At 37.2% G+C, this 26058-nt stretch overlaps 1 protein-coding gene across 2 annotated transcripts in view; it reads right to left on the bottom strand.

The window, feature by feature from the left end:
- Positions 1-25652, bottom strand: part of NUDT9 (nudix hydrolase 9) — a 34215-nt gene extending 8563 nt beyond the window's left edge. For both annotated transcript variants that reach the window (XM_081303396.1, XM_081303397.1), the window contains exons 1-4: positions 25264-25652; positions 17258-17497; positions 13924-14019; positions 4372-4458 (exon numbers count right to left, since the gene is read on the bottom strand). In XM_081303396.1, coding sequence (XP_081159522.1) covers positions 4372-4458; positions 13924-14019; positions 17258-17497; positions 25264-25370 — 530 coding nt within the window. In that variant the 5' untranslated portion in view covers positions 25371-25652. The remainder of the gene's footprint in view (positions 1-4371; positions 4459-13923; positions 14020-17257; positions 17498-25263) is intronic.
- Positions 25653-26058: the final 406 nt, after the last annotated feature.

The following is a 26058-nucleotide window of genomic DNA, read 5'->3' as shown; positions in this document are numbered from 1 at the left end:
AATGAATGTATTAATCAGATGAGAGGTAATAAGACAAATGACAGCTCTGTTCACTCATAAATATTTACTGGCACCTATTACAAGGAGATAGGAAAACAGACTTAACACAGAGCCGCTGCTTCATATCCAGACAGTCTGACAGCCATGGCCAGAAAGGATCAATGAAAAGCAAAAGAAAGAGATGCTGCCAGGTAAGAAGGCAGGGCCAGAATGATGAAGAGCTGTCTGCCTACTATGTTTGTATTCTTAGATTTTATTTTAACCCTTTTTTAAGGATTTTAAGCAGAAGTTATTTGCTGTGTTCTTTTTTTAATATTTATTTAGTTGTAGATGAACACACAGCATCTTTATTTATTTTTATGTGGTGCTGGGGATTGACCCAGTGCCTCACACATGCGAGGCAAGCACTTTACCACTGAGCTATAGCCTCAGCCCCTTTGCTATGTTCTTTATTAGTACTAGATACATAACATCAAAGTAAAAATATTTCTTGATACAAAAGAAGTAATGTTTCATTTTAATTAACAAACTTCATTACTTTTTACTGACATCATTAACATGTGATATGTAACGATGATATATGATAATATATGCACTACTGACTTTTTTTTCAAATTTAACTACTCTTTTTAATAAGCATCATCAGTTACTTTTAATATATATAGCAGTATTATATTCACAATATCCCATGTCACAGGTCTAAATGAGAAGTTTGCTTTTGAAAATTATGAAAGAAAATGAAAAATTATGTTATGAAAAAAACACAATTATTAATTCCTATGTTATAAAGAGTATTGTATAAATGAAATTTGAAGCTATTGAATAACCTTTTTTCATAAACAAAAATATTTCATATTTTATGTTCAAAAACAGAATTGTAATAGCCAGGCTATAATTTCAAACAAACCCGGATTTTAAATTTACATTTGTGGAACAAACAAGGTAACATTTCATTTTCTTTTGTATCACTATTCATTTGTGCACAATAACTAAAATGCCCTTAGAATGGATGATTCATGATGAGTCATTCTTATAAGGAAATAAATTTAAAATGAATTACTGTAATGAATAATATCTGAATTATTTTTTAATATTAGTTAGGAATCAGCACATCAAAGATAATTTCAGATAAATGCCATTTCACACTGAGTAGGGCAATTGTGGTTATAGTTAATTTTTTTTTCTTATTTTATTTAATTTTTTTTATTGGTTGTTCACAACATTACAAAGCTCTTGACATATCATATTTCATACATTAGATTCAAGTGGGTTATGAACTCCCAATTTTTACCCCAAATGCAGATTGCAGAATCACGTCGGTTACACATCCACATTTTTACATAATGCCATATTAGTTAGTGACTGTTGTATTCTGCTATCTTTCCTATCCTCTACTATCCCCCCTCCCCTCCCCTCCCATCTTCACTATTGACATTCTCTAACCACTTCTGATGGCATACACCTTCCTATGCTTAACCAAAAATGAAAAGAAAATGATATTGCCATTAATTATTTGAACGAAGTTTATTCACAATAATATACAACACTTCCTATCTCATCTTAACTTTAAGGAATGTGAAGGAACTTATTGGGAATTTGAAAATTTCATACTTGCCCTGAAGATTCTGAACTGGAAAGTTTGTGAAACTCTGTACTATACAATGCTGTTTTGAATCTTGAAATACATGAAAGAAAGGGGGATGGAATCTTCATGCCCATGTGATTCTTATGATTACTCATTATGGCTAAAGGAAAAAGTACAAAATCTAAAGCCACATATCCCTGATTCAAATTTCAGATCTGAAAGATTTAGATAAATCACTTACCCAAGTTAAGACTTCATTTCCAAATCTGTAAAATGGATGTATTGATACCTACTCTGGGAAATCAAAGTAGGACCTAGAAGAATGGCTGTAGTAGAGCATTATTTTTAATAATCCATTTAAGTCTTGTTAATTCTTCCTTCAACATCTTTCCTTCTTCTTATCCCTCCATTTTTCCTGCCACTCATCTATTTAGAGCAATTTATCAATTAATACATGCATTATTAAGATAATAAACATCAACCTAAAAGTACAGACCCATCACTTTGGGCTTGTGGTAAGGCAACAACTCAAGGCAACAACTCATGGCAGAGAGGGCCTGTCACCTCATACAGGCTATAAAGCAAACAGAGAGAGAGGGGGCCAGGGTCTCAATATTCCCTTCAAAGGCATGCCCCTGATAACCTAGCTTCCTCCTCTAGGCCACACATCCTAGAAGTTCCACTACCTCCCAAAAGTACAACAGGGTGACAACCAAACCTTTAACATATGAGCCTTTGTGGGACACTTAAGACCCAAACTATAACATTATGCCTCTGGCCCCCAAAGGCTCATGTCCATTTCACAACACAAAATACATTCAGTCCATCTCCAAGAACTCCCAGTATTGCTGAAAGTCCAAGTCCAAAGTTTCCTCTGAGACTCAAGGCAATTCTTAGCTGTGAACTTCTGTAAAAATCAAAAAGTTACAAACTTTCAAAACACAATGGCTGGGAATGAATAGGGTAAATATTCCCATTCCAAAAGGAAGGAATAGGAGCATAGAAAGGAAGAAAAGGACCAAAGTAAGATGGAAACACAGCAGGGAAAACATTATATATTGTTAACTCCATGTGTCATCAGGAGCACAAAGTAACATGATGGGACCTCCAAAAGGACTGGGCAGCCCCATCCCTACAATCTTGTTGGATGAAGCCTACTTTTCTGGCTGGGATCTCAATCACAGCCTTGGCTTCATTCTCACAACCTTACACATCACTCTGTAAGGGGCTATGTTGCAAGGAGGCCTATACTACCATACAATGCCTGACCTTCCAAGATTTCCTTTGCAATCTTGCTGCATTCTGCATACCTGCAAAACCAGCATCACACAGATGACACCAAGGTCTGCTGCCTGTAGGAGCTATACCAGGGCCCAATAGAACCAAATCTGCAGAGACTCTGAATGCCTGAACACAGGGAAAATGATCCCAAGGAAATAGTTCTATAGTTGGACCTGAGTGAGCAGAGCTCTCTGCTCAAATATGAGTCTTGGAAACAAGTGTACCTTTATTATACCTTTGAATCTGTGATGGGTGGGGTCCAGCTGATACCTGAAATACCCTTAAGGCATCTTTCCTATTATCCCAATATAAAGTTTCTTTTTTATGGTGCTAATCTTTTTAGCAATTGTACCCTCCTTAAAAGCAACTTTAACTTCTCCCCTTTTCCGGCTGAACTGTAAGTTTTTCAGATATTTCCACTCTGCTTTTTGCTTCCAAATCTCACTGCAAATCTAGCTAAAACAATCAATAATATCTTGCTACTGACAGAATTCTGTGCTGCCTTGAAATTTCCTCTGTAAGACTAATTAATCCATCACCTTTAAACTCAGTCTCAAGCTGAGCATGGTGGCACACGCCTGTAATCCCAGAGGCTGGGACAGGAGGATCTCGAGTTCAAAGCCAGCTTCAGCAAAATCGAGGTGCTAAGCAACTCAGTGAGATCCTTTATCTAAATAAAGTACAAAATAGGGCTGGGGATGTAGCTTAGTGGCCAAGTGAGTCTGAGTTCAATCCCCAATAGCCCCCCCCAAAAAAAATAAATACATAAATAAATAAACTTTGCCTCCCACAAAGTCTCAGGGCATGCACAAAAGGTAGTCAAGTTCTTTGACAAAATGTAACACATAAAAATGGACTCTAGTCCAATTTCCAAGAGAGTCCTCATTTACACTTCATGAGCCTGGCCTTTTCTCTTTATATTCCTAACAGCATTCTGGTCCTCTGAGCTTTCACCAGAATCACCCACTAGGCTCTGTCTTCAGCATTCTAGGGTTTATCTAGCCTGTTTCTCCAAACTTTTCCAAATTTCTCCCATACGCTAATTCCAAAGGCCTGAACCACACTTGTGTTTACTGCATTTTTGATTACATTGAGAATCTGCATCAAATAATTGACTTTGGATTCTTATACACATCTTCTACAGTGCCTACTCAATGCCAAAAACAACTAGACAATCCATTAAATATCTAGTGAGCTTAACTTTAAATGCTTAATTTATTCATACAACATAAAACTGCAGCTTTACACTTATGTCATAATAATTTTAAATGTCCCATTAAAATATGGATTATATTTACGTGTGTACATATGTGCATATACATGTATGTGAACATATTACACATATTTATAAATACATCTATAAATATTTGTCTATAAGTATGCAGATTTACATATATGCATACAGATATACTGTACCTACACACATGGAAACACACACATATAGCTACAGTCTGCATTTTTCTAATCACTTAGCTCTTTACTAAAATATTTCATTTGGTTCTCACCTGGTTATAATAGGATCTGCAGCATGGTTTGGGCCCCATCGCCCTAAAAGCCCCCGGCCAACCAATCCTGTTCGCCCTGCAGGATTTCTGGGGGGAAATAAAAACATAAAATCAACTGAATGAGTACATCTTTTTTAACCCAACTTGCTATAACCCCCATACACAAAGTGTACTAGAAGAGAAATGTATTTCCTCATAAATCTAGCAATATTGTCACATATCTACCATTGAAATCATATCACATCATACTGTTACTTAAATTTTCTTTTGCACATGTCTTAAGCTTTAGATTTGATCTGTATGATCTGATTTCCAAAGTGTTTCTACAATATACAAATTTGTTTCAGTTTTCATGTGCCCACCTAAATCCAAACTAAACCTAACTGGACCCTTAAAATGCTCTGTACCCAAACATCTATCTCTACAACAGTTTATCTTTCAGGATAGCCAACTTCTCTTTACTTTCTCATCATTCTCTTTTCCTATTTTAGTCTCCTACAACCCTTCCATTAGTTTATACTACATTTTTAAGGTCATTTTTCCTAAGTGGGTTCAAGACATTGCTATATCAGTGTATCAATAATATATATTTTGGGACTGGAAGATGGCGGCGATGGGAGAGCAGCACCCCAGTGCACCGCGTCACTGTGCGGGAGAAAGACGAGGTAAAACGGCTGAAGGCTACCTTGGTGGGAATTTCCAGTGAAATTGAGGTGCTCCAGAATCAAGAGGACAGATTTCCAGCGCGCAGGATTCGGCTGCAGGGGCTTGGTCGCGGGCGATTTCTCCGCACGGAGGGTAGCAGTACCTGGTCGGCGGACCGCCCCGCGGATGGAGTCTGGGGCGCGCGCTAGTTAGTTAGCGGCAAGGTACCAGAGCGGGATTACAGCGAAGCGGATTCTGGAGGCTCCTGCCAGCGGCGCACTGGCCGCGCTGAGTGCTGAGTTCCGGCCTTGAGACAGAGGAGAGAACCGGTCCAGTTCGATTCCCGACACCAGTCGGAACACGGAGGAGGACAGCAGCCGCCATCTCAGAGAGCTGATGCAATCATCCCTGTTTTCTACTGATCTCAGCTCATTCAACTACTGAACAGGTGATTCCAGGCTGGTATTTGCCTGCGTCTCGCAGACAGATCGCTCAGGCTCGGGACTGGAGAACCTGAGGAGAATACTCTTCAGGGCTCACCCCTGGCAAGGCGGGCGCCGGACTTTGAGCGGCCAGATTCTAGCTCCCCGGGTTGCTTTGGCCCAGGGCGGGGGATCCTTCGGTGACTCCGGGTAGGGCCAGTTACAAGTGGATTGTGCGCTGAGGGGTGGCGTGGCTCGGACTCCCGGAACAGTTTTGGCCCGGGGCTAGGGAGCCCGCGGGGTCTGCGTCTTTGACCCTGCCCCTGGCGGAGCGTACACTGAGCTGGGAGAGGTTGGAGCAGCCAGGCTCGGGCTCCCAGGGCTGCTGGGGCCTGAGGCTGGGGTACCTCTGTGGAGCCTGCTCCTAGCAGAGTGTGGCAGGGATCGGAGAGGCTGGGTTCTGGCTCCCGTAGCTGCTTGAGCCCAGGGCCGGGGAACCTGCGGGGACCGCGAGCTGAGGCCAGCTACAAGTGAAACTTGCAGCGGGACTCTGACTCCCGGAACAGTTTTGGCCCGGGGCTGGGGAGCCCGCGGGAACTGCGTCTTTGACTCTGCTCCCAGCGGAGCGTGCACCGAGCAGGGACAGTCTGGTGCGGCCAGGCTTGGGCTCCCGGGGCTGCTTTGGCCTGGGGTTGGAGAACCCGCGGCGGTTGCTCTGTGGAGCCTGCTCCTAGCAGAACGTGGCGGGGACCGGAGAGGCCGGCTCCTGACTCCCGAAGCTGCTCTGGCTCAGGGTTGGGGATCCTACAGGGACTGCTTCTTGGTCCGGGTCCTGCTGGGTGCTGCGGGGACCTGGGGGGCAGAGTGGAGCTGCCACCTGCGCCCAGAGCAGGCTAAGGGACCTGCCGTTGTGGTATCACGACACCCCAACTGCAGCTGGGGCCGAGGAGAGTAGCCGCCCACGCCTGGAACAGGACCAGCGACCCGACGGCAGGGTAGCCAAGTCACCCCACTTGAAGTGGAGGCCGTGAAGAGCCGCCGTCTGATGCTGCAAGGTAGGCAGACCTGCATCCCACTGGCAGGACAGGCTCGGCAGCCTGCCAGTGTGGTGGACAAGTAGCATCGAGGCAGTCACGTCACACTGGCTGGAGTGGGGGTTGAACAGAGCCGCCGCCAGTGTCCGGAAAAGGCCCATCGACCCGTTGGAGAGGCAGTTAGGTACCCCCACTGGGAGTGGGGGCTGAGCAGAACTGCCGCCCAAGCCTGCAAGGTAGGCAGATCTGAGACCCACCAGCGGAACAGGCTTAGAGGCCAACCAGCGTGGTAGACACGTCACACCAATTGGAGTAGGGGTGGAGCAGAGCTGCCGCCCACATCCGGATCAGGACCAACGATCCGAAGACGTGGTAGGAACGTCACCACAACTGGAGTGGGGGCAGAGTAGAGCAGCCACCCGTGCCCGCAGGGTGGGCAGACCTACGACCAACCAGCGTGGTAGATAGATCACTCTAATTAGAGGAGGAGCACAGCCACTACCCGCCCTACAAGAGAGATATCCCAACTATACAAGAGCAATATAAATAAATAGGGGGAAAATTTCAAAAACACAACAGTTTCACCAAGCAGAAAGAAACGCAAGCAATATGAAAAGACAAGGAAAGAAAGGTCCACAAGCAATGCAGGTCAACTCAACTCTAGAAGAGGTAATAGCTGCAACAGACGGAATGTCAGATAAAAAGTTCAGGATATACATGCTTCAGATGATCTGGAGTCTCAAAGAAGACATGAGACAGCAAAATCAGACAATGAAAGATCACTTCAACAATGAATTACATAAATAAATCCAGGAAGCAAAAGATCAACTATACAGGGAGATAGAGGCTATAAAAAACAAACAAACAGAAATCCTAGAAATGCAGGAAGCAATAAACCAACTTAAAAACTCAATTGAGAATACTACCAGCAGAGTAGAACACTTAGAAGATAGAACATCAGACAATGAAGACAAAGTATTTCAACTTGAAAAGAACATAGACAGCTCAACAAGACTGCTAAGAAACCATGAACAGAACATTCAAGAATTATGGGATAACATTAAAAGACCAAACTTAAGAGTCATTGGGATACAGGAAGGCACAGAGCTCCAAACCAAAGGAATAAACAATCTATTCAATGAAATAATACGAGAAAACTTCCCAGACTTGAAGAATGAAACAGAATCCCATATCCTAGAAGCCTACAGGACGCCGAAAGTGCAAAATCATAAGAAATCCACACCTAGACACATTATAATGAAGATGCCCAACATACAGAATAAGGAGAGAATTTTAAAAGCTACAAGAGAAAGAAAGCAGATTACATTTAGGGGCAAACCAATCAGGATAACAGCTGATCTCTCAACACAGACTCTGAAAGCTAGAAGATCCTGGAATAACATTTTTCAAACACTGAAAGAAAATGGGTTCCAACCAAGAATCGTGTATCCGGCGAAATTAAGCTTCAGGATGGAAGATGAAATTAAAACCTTTCACGATAAACAAAAGTTAAAAGAATTCGCAGCTAGAAAACCATCTCTTCAAAAAATCCTTGGCAAAACATTACAGGAAGAGGAAACTGAAAATAACATTGAAAACCATCAGTGGGAGGTAGGACAGTAAAGGGGGGAAAGTAATCAAAGAGGAAAACTAATCAGGTTTAGTAACATAAATAAACAAATATGACTGGAGGAACAAACAAAATCTCAATAATAACCCTAAATGTTAATGGCTTAAACTCACCAATTAAGAGACACAGGCTAGTCGAATGGATCACGAAACAAGATCCAACAATATGTTGATACAGGAGACGCATTTGATAGGAAAAGATATACATACACTGAAGGTGAAAGGCTGGGAAAAATCATTCCACTCATATGGACTGCGGAAACAAGCAGGAGTGTCCATACTCATATCAAACAAAATAGATTTCAAGCCAAAGTTAATCAAAAAGGATAAAGAGGGACACTGCATACTGCTCAAGGGAACCATACACCAACAAGACATAACAATCATAAATATATATGCCCCAAACAATGGTGCAGCTACGTTCATCAAGCAAACTCTTCTCAAGTACAAGAGTCTAATAGACCACCATACGATAATCATGGGAGACTTCAACACACCTCTCTCACCACTGGACAGATCTTCCAAACAAAAGTTAAATAAGGAAACTATAGAACTCAACAACACAATTAACAACCTAGACTTAATCGACATATATAGAATATACCACCCAATATCAAGTAGTTACACTTTTTTCTCAGCAGCACATGGATCCTTCACAAAAATAGATCATATATTATGTCACGGGGCAACTCTTAGACAATATAAAGGAGTAGAAATAATACCATGCATCATATCTGATCATAATGGAATGAAACTGAAAATCAACGATAAAAGAAGGAAGGAAAAATCATGCATCACTTGGAGAATGAACAATAGGTTACTGAATGATCAATGGGTTATAGAAGACATTAAGGAGGAAATTAAAAACTTCTTAGAGTTAAATGAAATCACAGACACAACATATCGGAATCTATGGGACACACTGAAAGCAGTTTTAAGAGGAAAATTCATTGCTTGGAGCGCATTCCTTAAAAAAAGAAAAAACCAACAAATAAATGATCTCATATAGCATCTCAAAATCCTAGAAAAAGAAGAGCAAAACAACAGCAAAAGAAGTAGAAGGCAAGAAATAATTAATATCAGAGCTGAAATTAATGAAATCGAAACAAAAGAAACAATTGAAAAAATTGACAAAACCAAAAGTTGGTTCTTTGAAAAAATAAATAAAATCGACAGACCCTTAGCCATGCTAACGAAGAGAAGAAGAGAGAGAACCCAAATTACTAGCATACGGGATGAAAAAGGCAATATCACAACAGACACTTCAGAAATACAGAAGATAATCAGAAATTACTTTGAATCCTTATACTCCAATAAAATAGAAGATAGTGAAGGCATCGATAAACTTCTTAAGTCATATGATCTGCCCAGATTGAGTCAGGAAGATATAGACAGCCTAAACAGACCAATAACAATAGAGGAAATAGAAGAAACCATCAAAAGACTACCAACTAAGAAAAGCCCAGGACCGGACGGGTATACAGCAGAGTTTTACAAAACCTTTAAAGAGGAACTAACACCAATACTTTTCAAGCTATTTCAGGAAATAGAAAAAGAGGGAGAACTTCCAAAGACATTCTACGAGGCCAACATCACCCTGATACCTAAACCAGACAGAGACACTTCAAAGAAAGAAAACTACAGACCAATATCTCTAATGAACCTAGATGCAAAAATCCTCAATAAAATTCTGGCGAATCGGATTCAAAATCATATCAAAAAAATTATACACCATGATCAAGCAGGATTCATCCCTGGGATGCAAGGCTGGTTCAATATACGGAAATAAATAAACGTTATTCACCACATCAATAGACTTAAAAATAAGAACCATATGATCATCTCGATAGATGCAGAAAAAGCATTCGACAAAGTACAGCATCCCTTTATGTTCAAAACTCTAGAAAAATTAGGGATAACAGGATCATACCTCAACATTGTAAAAGCAATCTATGATAAGCCACAGGCCAGCATCATTCTGAATGGAGAAAAATTGAAGGCATTCCCTCTAAGATCTGGTACAAGACAGGGATGCCCTCTCTCACCACTTCTGTTCAACATAGTCCTCGAAACACTGGCCAGACCAATTAGACAGACGAAAGAAATTAAAGGCATAAAAATAGGAAAAGAAGAACTTAAATTATCACTATTTGCAGATGATACGATTCTATACCTAACAGACCCAAAAGGGTCTACAAAGAAACTATTAGAGCTACTAAATGAATTCAGCAAAGTGGCAGGATATAAAATCAACACGCATAAATCAAATGCATTCCTGTATATCAGCGACAAATCCTCTGAAACGGAAATGAGGACAACTACTCCATTCACAATATCCCCCAAAAAAATAAAATACTTGGGAATCAACCTAACAAAAGAGGTGAAAGACCTATACAATGAAAACTACAGAACCCTAAAGAGAGATACAGAAGAAGACCTCAGAAGATGGAAAAATATACCCTGTTCATGGATAGGCAGAACTAACATCATCAAAATAGCGATATTACCAAAAGTTCTCTATAAGTTCAATGCTATCCCAATCAAAATCCCAACAGCATTTCTTGTAGAAATAGATAAAACAATCAGGAAATTCATATGGAATAATAAAAGACCCAGAATAGCAAAAACAATGCTAAACAGGAAGTGTGAATCAGGCGGTATAGCGATACCAGACTTCAAACTATACTACAGAGCAATAGTAACAAAAACAGCATGGTACTGGTACCAAAACAGGCGAGTGGACCAATGGTACAGAATAGAAGACACAGTAACCAATCCACAAAACTACAACTATCTTATATTTGCTAAAGGGGCTAAAAGCATGCAATGGAGGAAGGATAGCATCTTCAACAAATGGTGCTGGGAAAACTGGAAATCCATTTGCATCAAAATGAAACTGAATCCCTTTCTCTCGCCATGCACAAAAGTTAACTCAAAATGGATCAAGGAGCTCGATATTAAATCAGAGACACGGCGTCTGATAGAAGAAAAAGTCGGCTATGATCTACATACTGTGGGGTCGGGCTCCAAATTCCTCAATAGGACACCCATAGCGCAAGAGTTAACAACTAGAATCAACAAATGGGACTTACTCGAACTAAAAAGTTTTCTCTCAACAAAAGAAACAATAAGAGAGATAAACAGGGAGCCTACATCCTGGGAACAAATCTTTACTCCACACACTTCAGATAGAGCCCTAATATCCAGAGTATACAAAGAACTCAAAAAATTAGATAATAAGATAACAAATAACCCAATCAACAAATGGGCCAAGGACCTGAACAGACACTTCTCAGAGGAGGACATACAATCAATTAACAAGTACATGAAAACATGCTCAACATCGCTAGCAGTCAGAGAAATGCAAATCAAAACCACCCTAAGATACCATCTCACTCCAGTAAGATTGGCAGCCATTAAGAAGTCCAACGACAACAAGTGCTGGCGAGGATGCGGGGAAATGGGTACACTTGTTCATTGTTGGTGGGACTGCAAAATGGTGCAGCCAATTTGGAAAGCAGTATGGAGATTTCTTGGAAAGCTGGGAATGGAACCACCATTTGACCCAGCTATTCCCCTTCTCGGTCTATTCCCTAAAGACCTAACAAGAGCATGCTACAGGGACACTGCTACATCGATGTTCATAGCAGCACAATTCACGATAGCAAGATTGTGGAACCAACCTAGAAGCCCTTCAATAGATGAATGGATTAAAAAATGTGGCATTTATACACAATGGAGTATTACTCTGCAATAAGAAATGACAAAATCATAGAATTTGGAAGGAAATGGATGGCATTAGAGCAGATTATGCTAAGCGAAGCTAGCCAATCCTTAAAAAACAAATGCCAAATGTCTTCTTTGATATAAGGGGAGTAGCCAAGGACAGGGTAGAGACGAAGAGCTTGAGAAGAAGATTAACATTAAACAGGGATGATAGGCGGGAGGGAAAGGGAGAGAGAAGGGAAATTGCATGGAATTGGAAGGTGAGCCTCAGGGTTATACACAATTACATATAAGAGGAAAGGAGGGGTAGGAGAAAAATTATATAAGTGGAAGAAACGATTTAGAGTAGAGGGGGTGGAGAGAGAGAAGGGGAAGGGAGGGGAGGGGAGGGGAGGGGGGATAGCGGAGAATGGGATAGACAGCAGAATACATCAGTCACTAGAAAGGCAATTTGTAAATCAATGGAAATGTAACTGATGTGACACAGCAATCTGTATACGGGGTAAAAATGGGAGTTCATAACCCACTTGAATCAATCTGTGAAATATGGTATATTAAGAACTATGTAATGTTTTGAACAACCAACAATAAAATAAAAAAAAATAATATATATTTTGTAACACACACTGAGATTTTGGTATGTAAACACACATTTATTTATATATATATATATACACATATATATATATACATAAACATATATGTATACATACACACACACACATATATATAGCAATGTCTTGAACCCACTTAGGAAAAAATATTTTGTATACATGTATATATATTCACATGTGTATATGTACATTTGCACACACATAAATAAATATAACACAAAGTAAGATATTGATATCATCTTTATAAAATTAGATTTTAGTGTACTAGAAATCTATTAGAGTTCCATTTGCTTTATAACATAATACCATAACCCAGTGTTAAAAGTCTGTCAGATAAATATATCAACACTCATGCCTGAGTAACTTTAGTCGACATTCTCTAAATGTTCAACTCTCATTACACACCAATAAAATGATCTAATCAGTAATAGCAGGAAAAAGAACAAGGTGGTCAACATACATTTTCTATTCTATGTAAAAACACACTCTTGAACACAAATGACCAAAGCTAATGTAAAGAGAATATTACTTTATATAAGGACCAAGTTTATAACTTGTAAACTAGAAACTGTGAAACAGACATACAGAAATTATCATATAGCCTGAGAAGCAGAGAAAATTGTTTTCAAAGAAAGAAAAATGAACCCAACATATAGGGAAATAGAAATTGGCTTCTGTTAGAATCCTAACTAAAATAATAACCTATCTTGGCTTTGCTGCCTATCATTTTCTGTGTGTGTGTGTGTGTGTGTGTGTGTGTGTGTGTGTATACTTTCATATATTTTACTCGGAAAAGAACCTAAGGAATAAATTAAATTAAGAGTTAACTTAAGAAGACTCAATGATCATTGGAAAGTGAATAAGTTATGATCAAGGGAAGAATTTAGCAACATTGAAGGGGCAGGTTGCAGTGAAAGAAACACTACCACCTCCTTTTTCTAAAGAAACTAAAATAAAGATTGTAACATCTTTATAAGGTTATAACCATAATTGTGATTCTTATTATTTTACATAGGGTATGCTAATTTTCACATTTACTCCTCATTTCTGTGTCTTCTTAAGGAAAATGGATAATTTTTGAGTTGTGTAGAAAAATCATTTTTCAAAGTATACAAAAACATTGCTGCTAAAATTATTGAGTTAGTTATATTCTTACTTTGGATAAATTCTTACTTTAAAGCATCAATAAAAACTAAAACTACAATTTTCAATCCTTTCTGTTAATTTATTCAATTAATTACTTCTACCTCCAAGACAAAATTATGAAAAAATGCATTTAAATTCTGACTCAGCTACTTATACTCTTTCCATATCTATAAACAGAAACTAAAAACATATAACCATAGTTTTGAAGATTTAATTAGATTGCATATATAAAATTTTTGCACAATGTTTGGCACATACAATCATATAATAAATTTCAGTTATCTTTTCTACATTTTGAAGACCATTATTGTAAGATGCTCCATTCCCAATACCTACCGAGGTCTTCCATTTTCAATCTCATACAGGCCATTCTGACTCTTTCTCTCAACATGCCCATCCTTTTCATTAAACTTGGGAGAAAAGTTACTTTCACTGTAATGAGAATACCAATACAAATCAAGACATAATCATTCAATACTACCAATAGCTTAATAATAAGTCTATTATTATCTATTATTCATAAGTGACTTCCTTGAATGAATAAATTTTTAAAGGTTAGCTTTTATTTACAAATCCATCTAATTTCTTCAGAATAGTTACTTAAGAAGAAAAAAAACATTACAAGGATGTGTATTATTACTATATTTATAAATCACTCTTAGAAGAACTACTGGCAAAAGAACTGAAGGTCCTCCCCATACTATTAAAAAAAAAGTCTACACTACCTTCAGCAACAAAAAATTGTTTGTAGAACATTATAGGATTAGTATTTTGTAGTTCCAAAAATAAAGATTCCTTTTTATATTCTTTTGTTTGTTTGTTTTTCTCTACTGGGGATTGAAACAAGGCAGGCTCTACCATTGAACTACACCCCTAGCCCTTTTATATTTTATTGAGACAAGGATTCACTAAGCTGCTGAGGCTGGCATCAAACTTGCAATCCTCAAGCTTCAGCTTCCCAATTAGCTGGGAGTACAAGTGTGCACTACCACACCTGATAATCTTGATGTTTCAATTGTTTAAAATCTTAATTTCTTCAAATGTATACTGATTAGTATTATCAAAGTACACTCTTAAAACAGTAAATTTACCCCACAGATTAAAAAACACATATGTAGATTGTGATTATTAAAAACATATATATGCTAGAAATATTCTAAATCTTGGTCTTGGTTGTAGTTACAGAGCTATACAAACACAATTTTGCTGAGCTTCACCTGCACACTTACAAGAAAATGTGGACTTAACTGCATTTATATCACCCACCCCTCAACAAAAATATTTTAACCACTTAAACTATATAACTGCACCATTAGGACATCATTGATGTAACTATACCAATAGTGGATAAAGAGTTGTGTGGCACTGGTTAGTTCCTGGACAGTTTTGACATATGTTTTACTTTTTCTTGCTATAACAATTCCAATAAATGAATAAAGAAATACTTGTGATCTGTTTGGGGAATAATATCCAATTTGAATGATCCAGACATTCTCTCAAAATTTTTAACCAATATGCCACACACAAATATTGAAAAATTAAATGATTAAAAACCATGAAATTATAAAACCAAAATTATAATGTTTTTGAGATTCTAGAAATTCATCATTTTTTAAAAAATGTGAATCTAGTTATAAATGAAGCATTAATATTAGTAATAAGGCTTGACTCAGACAGTGATACAAAGTTAACTCAAAAAATAAATTGAAAGAACAAAAAAATGTATTCCATCTTCATCTATTTACATTATATAGCACCCTGCCAATATTATTAATATTTAATTGTGCTTAATGTCTATATGTAATAGATGTATAATTATGTACAATCTCTAAAATGGGGGAAATGGAACTCATTTAAAGCTAATAATTTCTCCACAGATGTCATCATGACTAATATCCTAAGACTATCATAAAGTTACAAACATTACCTGTGAGTACAATAAGAAAACCATGAGTCAAAATCAAATCACAGAAATAAATCCATGGTGAAGTTTAACAATCTAATAAACTATTACTAGACCTATTCAATTAGCAAATGTCTTTATTTAGCACTGGGTAGTTTACAATAATTATTGTGAGAAAACTGTCATTTATAATAAACTTAATGAATCAAACTTTTTAAATAAAATGTTCTAAAAGTAATGTGACAATGTAACAAAATGGTTAAGATTCAGTCTGCAATCAGACTGAATCTAAGTACAAACTATACCATCTAGTATCTCTGTAACCATAGACAAAGGATAAACTTTTTGTGCTTCCAATTTTTTCTGGTTGTTTTTAATTAACATATTTATGGGTAGTGTGATAATTTGGTCCATATATAGAATTGTCATGACTGAATTTGAGTAATTAGCATTTCTATCTCCTTAAACATTTATCATTTTTTTATGGTAGGAAGTTCTGGTGTATTGTTGCAAAGGAGGATGACTATAGAGAGCAGCATGTACTGTACATAAAAGCTAGAAGAATGGATTTTGAACATTTTTACCATAAAGAAAAGGCAAATATTTGAGGAGACAGATATGTTTAACCTCATTTAAACATTACAAAATATATACATTCATCAAAATATCACATAGGGGGCTGGGGATGTGGCTCAAGCGGTAGCGCGCTCGCCTGGCATGCGTGCGGCCTGGGTTAGATCCTCAGCACCACATACCAACAAAGATGTTGTGTCCGCCGAGAACTAAAAAATAAATATTAAAAATTCTCTCTCTCTCTCTCTCTCTCTCTCTCTCTCTCTCTCTCTCTCTCTCTCTCTCTTTCTCTCTCTCTCCTCTCTCACTCTTTAAAAAAAATATCACATAGTACCTCATTAATATGAATAGCTTTAATGTATATGTTTAAAAATAAAGTTAGCCTGGGGATATAACTCAGAAAACAGTGCATGCTAATAATATATAATAATGTATCCCCAAAAATTGCTGAGTGTAGATCTCATATGTTGGCACCACAAAAAAAGAAGAGGTAAACATGTGAAGTGACAGAAATGTTAGTTGGCTTTATTGTGGTACTCATTTCACAATGTATATGTGTATCAAAATGCAAGTTTTACACTTTAAATATACACTTTTGTCTATTATACCTTGATGAAGCTGGAAAAAAAATAAGAAATATAAACATAAAATGTGAACCAATGTCGCACTTCTATGAATTTAGTCAAAAGAACATTTTTTTGAGTCAAGCCTCAATGTTTCCTCTTTCCCTCTCCCTCTCTCTATCCCCAGCCCCACCCACTCTTTATCTATCCCTTTTCTATTTTTTCACAGGGGTCTAATTTATTATCATCCTATTCTTAACTATCTGAAAAACTATCTGAAAAATATTTTCACTGCTTCAAATACAAGTCTAGTTTTGAAAGATGAACTACTGATAACCCAAAAAAACACATGAAAATAGATATCACCAGTTGTTATTTTATAACTAATGGCAGTTATTTCAAATCAAAATGGATTTACCTATTAGAAAGTGTACTCATAAAATCCCCTCAAAAATTAACAAAGGTGAACTGCTTAGCTTTGGCAAAAATTCAAGCAAATATCAAAACTGAGTTGTATAAAAGTCAAACACAGATAAAAATTATTTTTCAAGTGTCAAAAAATAATTTTACAAATATATTCACTACCTTTTCCAAAAGTCTATACCCAGGTAATTACAGGTTCTTTACTCACCTGATTTGAGGATCTGCCCACCTGGGGCCAGCCAAAACAGAAACTGCAGTATATTCCACAGGGTTATAGTCCTGCCACTCAACAAGCCAGCCTACTTTCTCATTAGGAACCTGGCTTCTTTCAACTTTTGAACCTGGGTAAGGAGATGTCCGAGCCTTGTTGTGGGAATTGTCTTTGACACCATTAGAACCAGACATGATGTTGGAGTTAAGATGAAACCAAGAGGATAAAAGTGAGTTTCTGGGAAGGAAAAAAAAGGAGAAACATTTTACAGAAACACCAAAAAAATGTTAATTTAAAAACATAATTCAAAGGCCAAAAACCACAGTTTTCAATTTCAAAAGCTTTTAAAAACCAGAAAATTAAATTTGATATATACTTATGTAACAGTCCAACTGTGAAAGGTTTTCAAATATGAAAAATGTTTTAATATTAAATTTTATTAATTGGAGGTTATTCACTGATTTTAATTGAGAAAAAAGGACAAATTTACTTTTGTATTACTTGTTAGAGAAGGGAAATTTGTTATAACTCAACCATAAATATGAAGTAAAACTGTTTAAGTCTATTCAAAGGAATATATTTTTTAAAAACCATCTATAGTCTAACATGTATGTATAAAACATGATAAAATAGCACAAAGGAAAAATAGGAAGATGAAAATTTACTATTATAAAGTTCTTACACAATGGAATGAAGTAACGAAGCAATTAATGTAATATTATTTGAAGTTAGTGATTGATATATATGTGTGTATATGTATGCAAATGCATATATGTGTGTAAATATATAACTTTAGAGCAAAATTTAATAAAATTAAAGAATATAAAATAATTGGAGAGCACAGGAAAAAAACTAATAACTAAACTTACATACTAACCTCAGAGCATACACAAGTCTCCTCTTGCCTAAAAACTTAGATTCTTAATATTCTTACAATAAAAATTAAAATTCCCAATGACCCTAAATTAGAACATCTAAAGTGGACAAAGGGATCTGAGAACATGGTAAACTGATGAAAGCTCCAAAATAAAATACATTCAAATTGGAAAGAAAGAAGGAAAATGATCTACTTGCAAATCACATGATCTTTTATTTAGAAAATGCAAAAGACTCCAAGAATAAAATTGTTGGAACAAATAAATGAATTCAACAAAATAGGTACATTCAAAGCACTAAAATAAACAATACAAAAAGAAAATTAAGGAAATAATTCCACTTAAAATAGGACAAAAAAATTATTATTTAGTGATTAACTTCAAAGAGGTAAAACTCCTGTACACTAAATACTGCATAAGGTTGCTGAGAGACATTAAATAAGATATTAATAAATGAAAAGACATTCCATGTTCACTGATTGGAGGACTTAATATTGTAAAGACGTTAAAACTACCCAAGGTAATCTATAGATTTACTGCAATCCCTGTTTCCATTTTTTTCCAAAAATAGAAAAACTCCATCCTAAAATTCATATGAAATCTCAAGAGGACCCAAACAGTCAAAACAATCTTCAAAAAGAAAAATAAAACTCAATGTCTCATTCTTCCTCATTTCAAAATTCACTACAAAACCATAATAATCGCAAGAGTGTGATACTGGCATAAAGAGAGACATTATAGATAAATGGAACAGAATAGCAAGCCCAGGAATAAACCTTCATATATATGGCCAAATATTTCTTATTTTTAATTATTCTTTATTGATGAATTATACATAATTATTGTGATATATTTGGTAAAGTTTTCCCCAGTGCTTTCCCTTTCATTTCTAGCCTCCAATCCCAGTCCCCTTCCTCTCCTCTGCTGGCCTCCCTTCTCATTTCATTAGATTCCTCATCCCCTTTGTTGTTCCTTTATTCTCTCTAGCTTCCACATGTACAAGAAAACACATGACTCTTGACTTTCTGAGTCAAGTTTATTTTCACTTAACAAAATATTCTCAAGTTCCATCCATTTTCCCATAAATGACTGTCTCATTCTTCTTTATGGCTGAATAAAACTCTACTATGTATATAATATGTATATCACATTTTCTTTATCCACTCATCTGTTCATGGACATCTATATAGTTCCTTAACTTGGATCAAATGTTTCAACAGTGTGCTAAGACCATATAACCAGGAAAGAAGAATCTTCTCAACAAATTATACTGGGAAAACTGGTTATTCATATGCAAAAAGAACCTTTTCTTTATGCCATATACAAACATTAACTAAAACTAGATTAGGGCTGGGGATATAGCTCAGTGGCAGAGCACCTGTCAAAAATGTTTAAGCCCTAGGTTTGACTCCTAGCAATAACGAAAAAAAAAAAATCTAATCATAAAACCAAAAATGATAAAACTCTTAGAAAAACACATATAGGACTGCATCAAAATACTGGGTCTGAAATGATTTCTTATATATGACAACAAAAACATGGGCAGCAAAAGAAAAAACTAAGTAAACTGGACATCAAAATTTAAAATATAGGCCCAAAAAAGAACACAACACAGTGAAAAGAGAACTCATAAAAATGGAAGTGTAAATCATATCTCTGATAGGGTGTTGGGTAGACCCAGAACATGTAAAGAACTCCTATAACTCAACAAGAAAATAATCCAATTACAAAATCAGCAAAGAGCCTGAACAGACATTTTTACAAAGATATATAACTGGTCAACAAATACATGAAAAGAAAGTCAATGTCAACGTCACTAATCATTAAAAAAATGCAACACAAAACCACAAAGAGATGTTACCTCATACCCATTATGGTGGTCATTATGATAAAAGAACACAGCAAGTACTGGCAAGGAGAAATTTATTTACTGTTAAAAATAACATCATCAGGGGCTAGGGTTGTGGCTCAGCGGTAGAGCATGTGTGAGGCACTGGGTTCAATCCTCAGCACCACATAAAAGTAAATAAACAAAATAAAGACATTGTGTCCATTTACAACTAAAAAAAATTGCTTAAAAAATAACATCATCAAATGACTTGGCTATATCTTCATAAGATATTGGTTAAAAAAGAAAGAAAAACAAGATGTAGAAAAGTGTATATAATAAGATCATAATTTTATAAAATAATGACTTTAAGAGTATGTACATAAATCAGTTTTCTATTGCTACTATAACACCTTTTCTAGAGGGCACCATGGTTCTATGACAGTGGCCCTCTTTCTTTACCTTCAAAGATAATGAATCTGTGACCATTTTTCAGTAGTCATACCTTTCTCTGAACACAGTCCAGAATGTCTCCATTTTTGAGGACTTGACTAGATCAGATGCACCTGGCTAACCCAGGATAATTTCCCAGCTCAAGGTCTTTAAACTTAAAAAAATCTATAGTCTCTTTTCCCAAACAACATATTTAGAGGCTCCATATATTAGGAGGTGGACATCTTTGGGGTGGGGGGGGGCATTATTCTGCTTTCCACAAATGTTTTTACTATTTATTACCTGTGTGTGGTAGAAACTACAGAAAGAGCATATCTTCAGTTTCTTAATATGGATTAGAAAATACAGTGCCACTGTGAGGTACAGACAGAAGGAAAGGAGAATATGAGGGAAAGGTTGGGAGGAGAAAAAGGGAAAGAGGGAAGCGATACAAAATGGGAAGGCAGTGTGACAAAGAAGGGGAGAGAAAGGAAGAAAAAGAGCAGGAGGTTAAAAAGAAGGGATAAGAAAAGGAAGCAAGCAAGAATGGACTATCCAAACATATTAAAGAAAGGGAAGTATGAATGAAGTGATGAAATTTATGCATTAAAGTCAAATTATGTATTTAAATTATATAGAAACTTATTAAAATTAAGATTAAAATTCTTAACCTGACCTTCAAGGACTGCCTATCACACCACCTCCAGACCCCTCTTCAAAGTGTATTGTATATGCAATGAACAATATAAAAACATGTGATTATACTGTTTATCCAAATCCATAAATAAAACAGAGACTCTAATGTAAACTATGGGACTCTAAGTGACAATGACACATTAACCCAGCAAACATACTACTCTGTGAGATACACTATAAGGGGGAAACTATGCATGCATAAGGGTTGGGGATACATGGGAAATTTATATAACTTCTATTCAATTTTGCTCTAAAAAATAAGCTATTAAAAAGTAATCATCTGTGCTCCCCCAATTCATTCATCCTGCCCCCACAACTCCTGATCTTGTTACTGTTTTCATAGTTTTGCCTTCAAGAATTGTCATATAGTTTGAATCAGATAGCCTTTTCAGATTGGCTTCTTTCCCTCAGTAATAGACATATAAGATTCCTCCATATCTTTCCATGGCTTAAATAACTCACTTTTTAGCACTTATTATTCCATTATCTGGATGTACCACAGTTTATTTACCCATTCACCTACCAAAAGACGTCTTGGTTGCATCTAAGTCTTGGCACATTTGAATAAAGCTGATATCTGTGTGCAGGTTTTTGTGTGAACACAACCTCATTAATTTGAATAAATAACAAAAATTGAGATAGCTGAGTCATACAATAACAGTTATGTTTAGTTTTCTACAAAACTGCCACACTGTCTTCTCTTCCTTGACTTTTTACTGGTTTAAATCTTTCCTATTCTTGTGTCTATAGCTCTTGTGCAATTCAGGATGTCTTTCATCCTATTTAAAGACTTTGAAACAAGCACCATTTCATTTTGCATTCCCTTTGCATCCATGAAGTACTGTCAAACACCCAAAATTCAGGGAAAGCCTGACTAGTAAAGAAATTAATATCCCCAGAGAGAATGAACATTAGCATAAAGTGGGAGAGTTTCAACTTGTGACTAACTTTAGCAAAAGTTCATTCACTATTTTCATGTTATGATAACTTACTTGCTTCAGCTGCCACAACTTTGGAAATCTAAATGATGACTACTCTTAAAAGATCTTTCCCACTGATTCTAAATTCATACTCAATAAAAATGTATAAATATGAAACACAGATTTATCAAAATTAGATTTCAGGTATGTTATTTTAAAAGTATAATATAATATATGAAGCCCTAGTCTCTAAATAAATTCTGTTATAAATGACAATTATGTTTCATGATTTGATAGCAGGGCAAGGAAAAAATGTCCACAAGAAACATGAATCTTGTTAAACTCTACCCCAACATGTACGAAAAATGTTCTCTAAGTAATTTTGGGTTCTCTGTTCCCTGATTTAGCAAGGTTAAGCATATGGAATTCCAAAAATCTGCTATGGACTCAAACGAGAGAAAACATAATACACCTGATTGTTACTTTTCTAAATAATTTTATGATTGTTACTTTTCTAAATAATTTTAATTTTGCAAGAACATCATCAAAAATTCCTCTTACCCTACAAAGAAGCACTAATGGCATTTATATCTTCTGTGTAATGTGACATACTAAAAGATACAGAACAAGTATACTTATCATATATACATATACAGCTTAGACCTCTTTTAACTGCATTACTGAATAGATGCAAGAAATTTATTTGTCCTACCAAAGGTAATTAAATACCTTTGTATCTTACAAAGCAAAAACTGGTTACCAAAACTGGCAAATTTAAGGAAATGCAATTTTGCCAGGCATTATTACAGTGGCACACACCTATAATCCCAGTGGCTTGGGAGGCTGAGGCAGTAGGATGATGAGTTCAAAGACAGCCTCAGCCACTTACGGAGGCCTTAAGCAACTCAGTGAGACCCTGTCTCTAAGTGAAATACAAAAAAGGCTGGGAATGTGGCTCACTGGTTAAGTATCCCTGGGTTCAATCCCCCAATACTAAAAAAAAAAAAAAAAAAAAAAAAAAAAGAAAGAAAGAAAGAAAGAAAGAAAAGAAATGTAATAGTGACATGTGCTTTGAGCCAAAAAAATTTCAATAATCATAATAGTTATAACTACATATATATATATATATATATATATATATATATATAGTAAGTGCATGCTGTGTGTGAAAAACATTGTTCCAAATATTGTAATATTATTAACTCATTTGATCCTCAACTCTGAGTTTAGGTACTTTTCTTCTTTTAGAAATAAGATCATTAAGGCTCATCTACAAAAAAAAATAAAATAAAATAAAAAAGAACATTAAGGCCCGAGAGGCTAAGCAAGTTTACCAAAGTCACACAACTGATAACAGAATCAGAACCAAATCCTGGCAAACTGGCTCAGAGTTTCAGGCTCTAAAAACTATGCAAAACTATCTCTATTTCAATCTTTAGCTCAGACAGATATATATATATATATATATATATTTTTTTTTTTTTTAAAGAAACAAAATATACAATGTTCTCAACCAAGGTATGTTCTGGTAGATCCTGCTGGGAAACCTGGAAACATAACAATCCAAATACTATTGCTTTTTGTAGAAAACAGACATTTGAAACTGGTGAACTCAAAAAAACTAACTGCAAAACTGTCACTTTCTGGGCTGGGAATGTGGCTCAAGCGGTAGCGCGCTCGCCTGGCAAGCTGCAGCCCGGGTTCGATCCTCAGCACCACATACAAACAAAGATGTTGTGTCCGCCGAAAACATAAATAAATATTTTTTTAAAAAAACTGTCACTTTCTGGATTTTCCCCAATTATTAAAGAATGGTAAATTTGGGGGGGGAGAGATACCAGGGATTGAACTTAGGGGCACACAATCACTGAGCCACATCCCCGGACCCTTTTTGTATTTTATTCACACACAGGGTCTCACTGTGTTGCTTAGTGCCTCACTAAGTTGCTGAGGTGGGATTTGAACTCGGGATCCTCCTGTCTCAGCCTCCTGAGCTGCTGGGACTACAGGTATGGGCCACCCTACCAGACCAAGAATGGTAATATTCTCAATAATACATTTCTTTTGTCTTCTCCAGAATGCTTTGCAACATTAGAAACCAGGTACTCCACACATATTTGTTGACTTAACTTCTGGGTTTTTCTTCTAAGCTGGTATGCAGTCTCTGGTTCTAGAGTTCCCACCTTATAAAAATGAAGAATAATTGCAAGCAACTTTACATTGTTCCAGGGGCAACTAACAAAAATAGAATTAGTGACTTCCAGATACCACTGTCATGTGTTCCTTCCTTCCTCAAATTCCACTGGAAGAAGATAAAAGATGTATACAAGGAAATAAAATCCATACTATCAGAATGAGTGGGACACCACTAGTAAGAGATTTTAACCAATTTCAGGAAGACGGCAAATGGCCAGAACCATAATGGCCTAAAAGCCAGAGTAGAACAGATTACATTTAGGAGTATATACAAAAGGGTGAGAGATGCCACCCCCACAAAAGAAGCCAAGAGATTTCAAATTTGAAGTCAGTAAGCCCAAAGTTTGTTAAGTGGGCAGTGAGACAATAACTATGGAAATTATTCAAATGGAGACTAAAAGTTGGCAATAGCTATCTATTCCCAGGATAAAGTCAAAAGTGTAAAAAAACAGGGGAGGTAGCTGGGACCCCTGCCATTAATACTGGTGTTAGAAAACAAAGAAAAACAGGTTTAATAATTTTACAAGTCACACTAGAAAATAAAGTTGAGGAAACTATACTACTGTAAATTCTAGGGTTAAAGGGTTCAGGTCTGTACACCTGGTACCAGCTCACACACTCTCCACTGAACTTCCAGACTAGGAGCCAGATACAAACAGTCAAAGTCAATCTTCCCATATAGAGAAAACAACGACTACTTATATTAGTAAAACACAGCCAATGTCCATGATGTTTTAAATATTAGCCAGAAAAGAAAATGACACGGGGCAACAGAACCCAAACAAGCGCTTAACTCTCTGATGACCACAATGTTGGTGATTTATAAAGGACGGCAAATTTCAAAATCAGGGGTTAATAAAGGTCCCAGAACTAATTTTCTCAAAAAAAAATTATACATTTTGAAGATTTTTGTTTTGTTTTTGTTTTTGTTTGGGGTATAGGGATGCGTAAATCGGGGTCATAAGTAAAGCCTACAGAATACGCCGGAAAGGAAGCTGATTCCCACCCCCAACCCAAGGTCTCAGGATAGGGGTCAGCACTAGGAGGGGTGAATACCTGTACGCCGGAATATTGCGGCAGCCTGAGGACCTGACAGTCACGGAGGCCAAGGCTACTGAGAGAGACACCGTGGCTAAAGCCTTTCGCAGGGAGCGTCCGGCCATCAGCGCCCCGCGGGCGGCTTCCAGAAAGCTAGGTTCCCTAGCTTGGGCCGCAGCCTCCGCCGGCCCCACTGCCCGATCCCCGGCTCCGGGTATCTAGCGGGCACTAGGACCCGGCAGCCCGCGGGTTCTTCAGCTGCATCTATCTAAAAATACACGCAGACTAGAAGTTCTCCCCAAATAACCAACCGCCGCTTTCCCCAGTGCTATACAGAAATCCCCACTAGCAAGTACTGCCGACTACCTCAGGGTCAGCTGCCGAGAACAGCCACCCGGGACCCGTGACGTCCCAAGTGCGTGGCGGCGCTTTACGGCCATGTCGCAAAGCAAAGGCCGTGCAAACTTGGCAGCGCCTGTCTTCGCCGACGGCCCGATCTGCGCAGGCGCAGGCGCACCGCGACGAGGCGGAGGGAAGTACCCAGACAGCCAGAGGAAAGGTGACTTGAGAGAAAGGAGGAACTGGAAGGGGACAAAAGGGGAAAGAAGGAAAGGAGTTTGCGAAAAGTTTACTGCCCTTTTTTCTAAGGAAGCAAATGCAGAACCACGCGCGTCATAGTCATATGTTGAACAATCGGTGGTTGTAAGAAGTAGGAAAGAAACCTGGAGCCCACGCACCTGGAGGCGTTTCTCTTCCTTCTTTAACAAGTCCTTCCCTCCAGTTGGTAAATTGCACCCGGCTTTGCTGGGTGTG

This window comes from Spermophilus citellus (assembly GCF_964194105.1).
Source record: "Spermophilus citellus genome assembly, chromosome: 8".
Lineage (NCBI taxonomy): Eukaryota > Metazoa > Chordata > Mammalia > Rodentia > Sciuridae > Spermophilus > Spermophilus citellus.
Note: the sequence above shows the minus strand (reverse complement) of the source record. Positions and strands in the feature narration are given on the sequence as shown.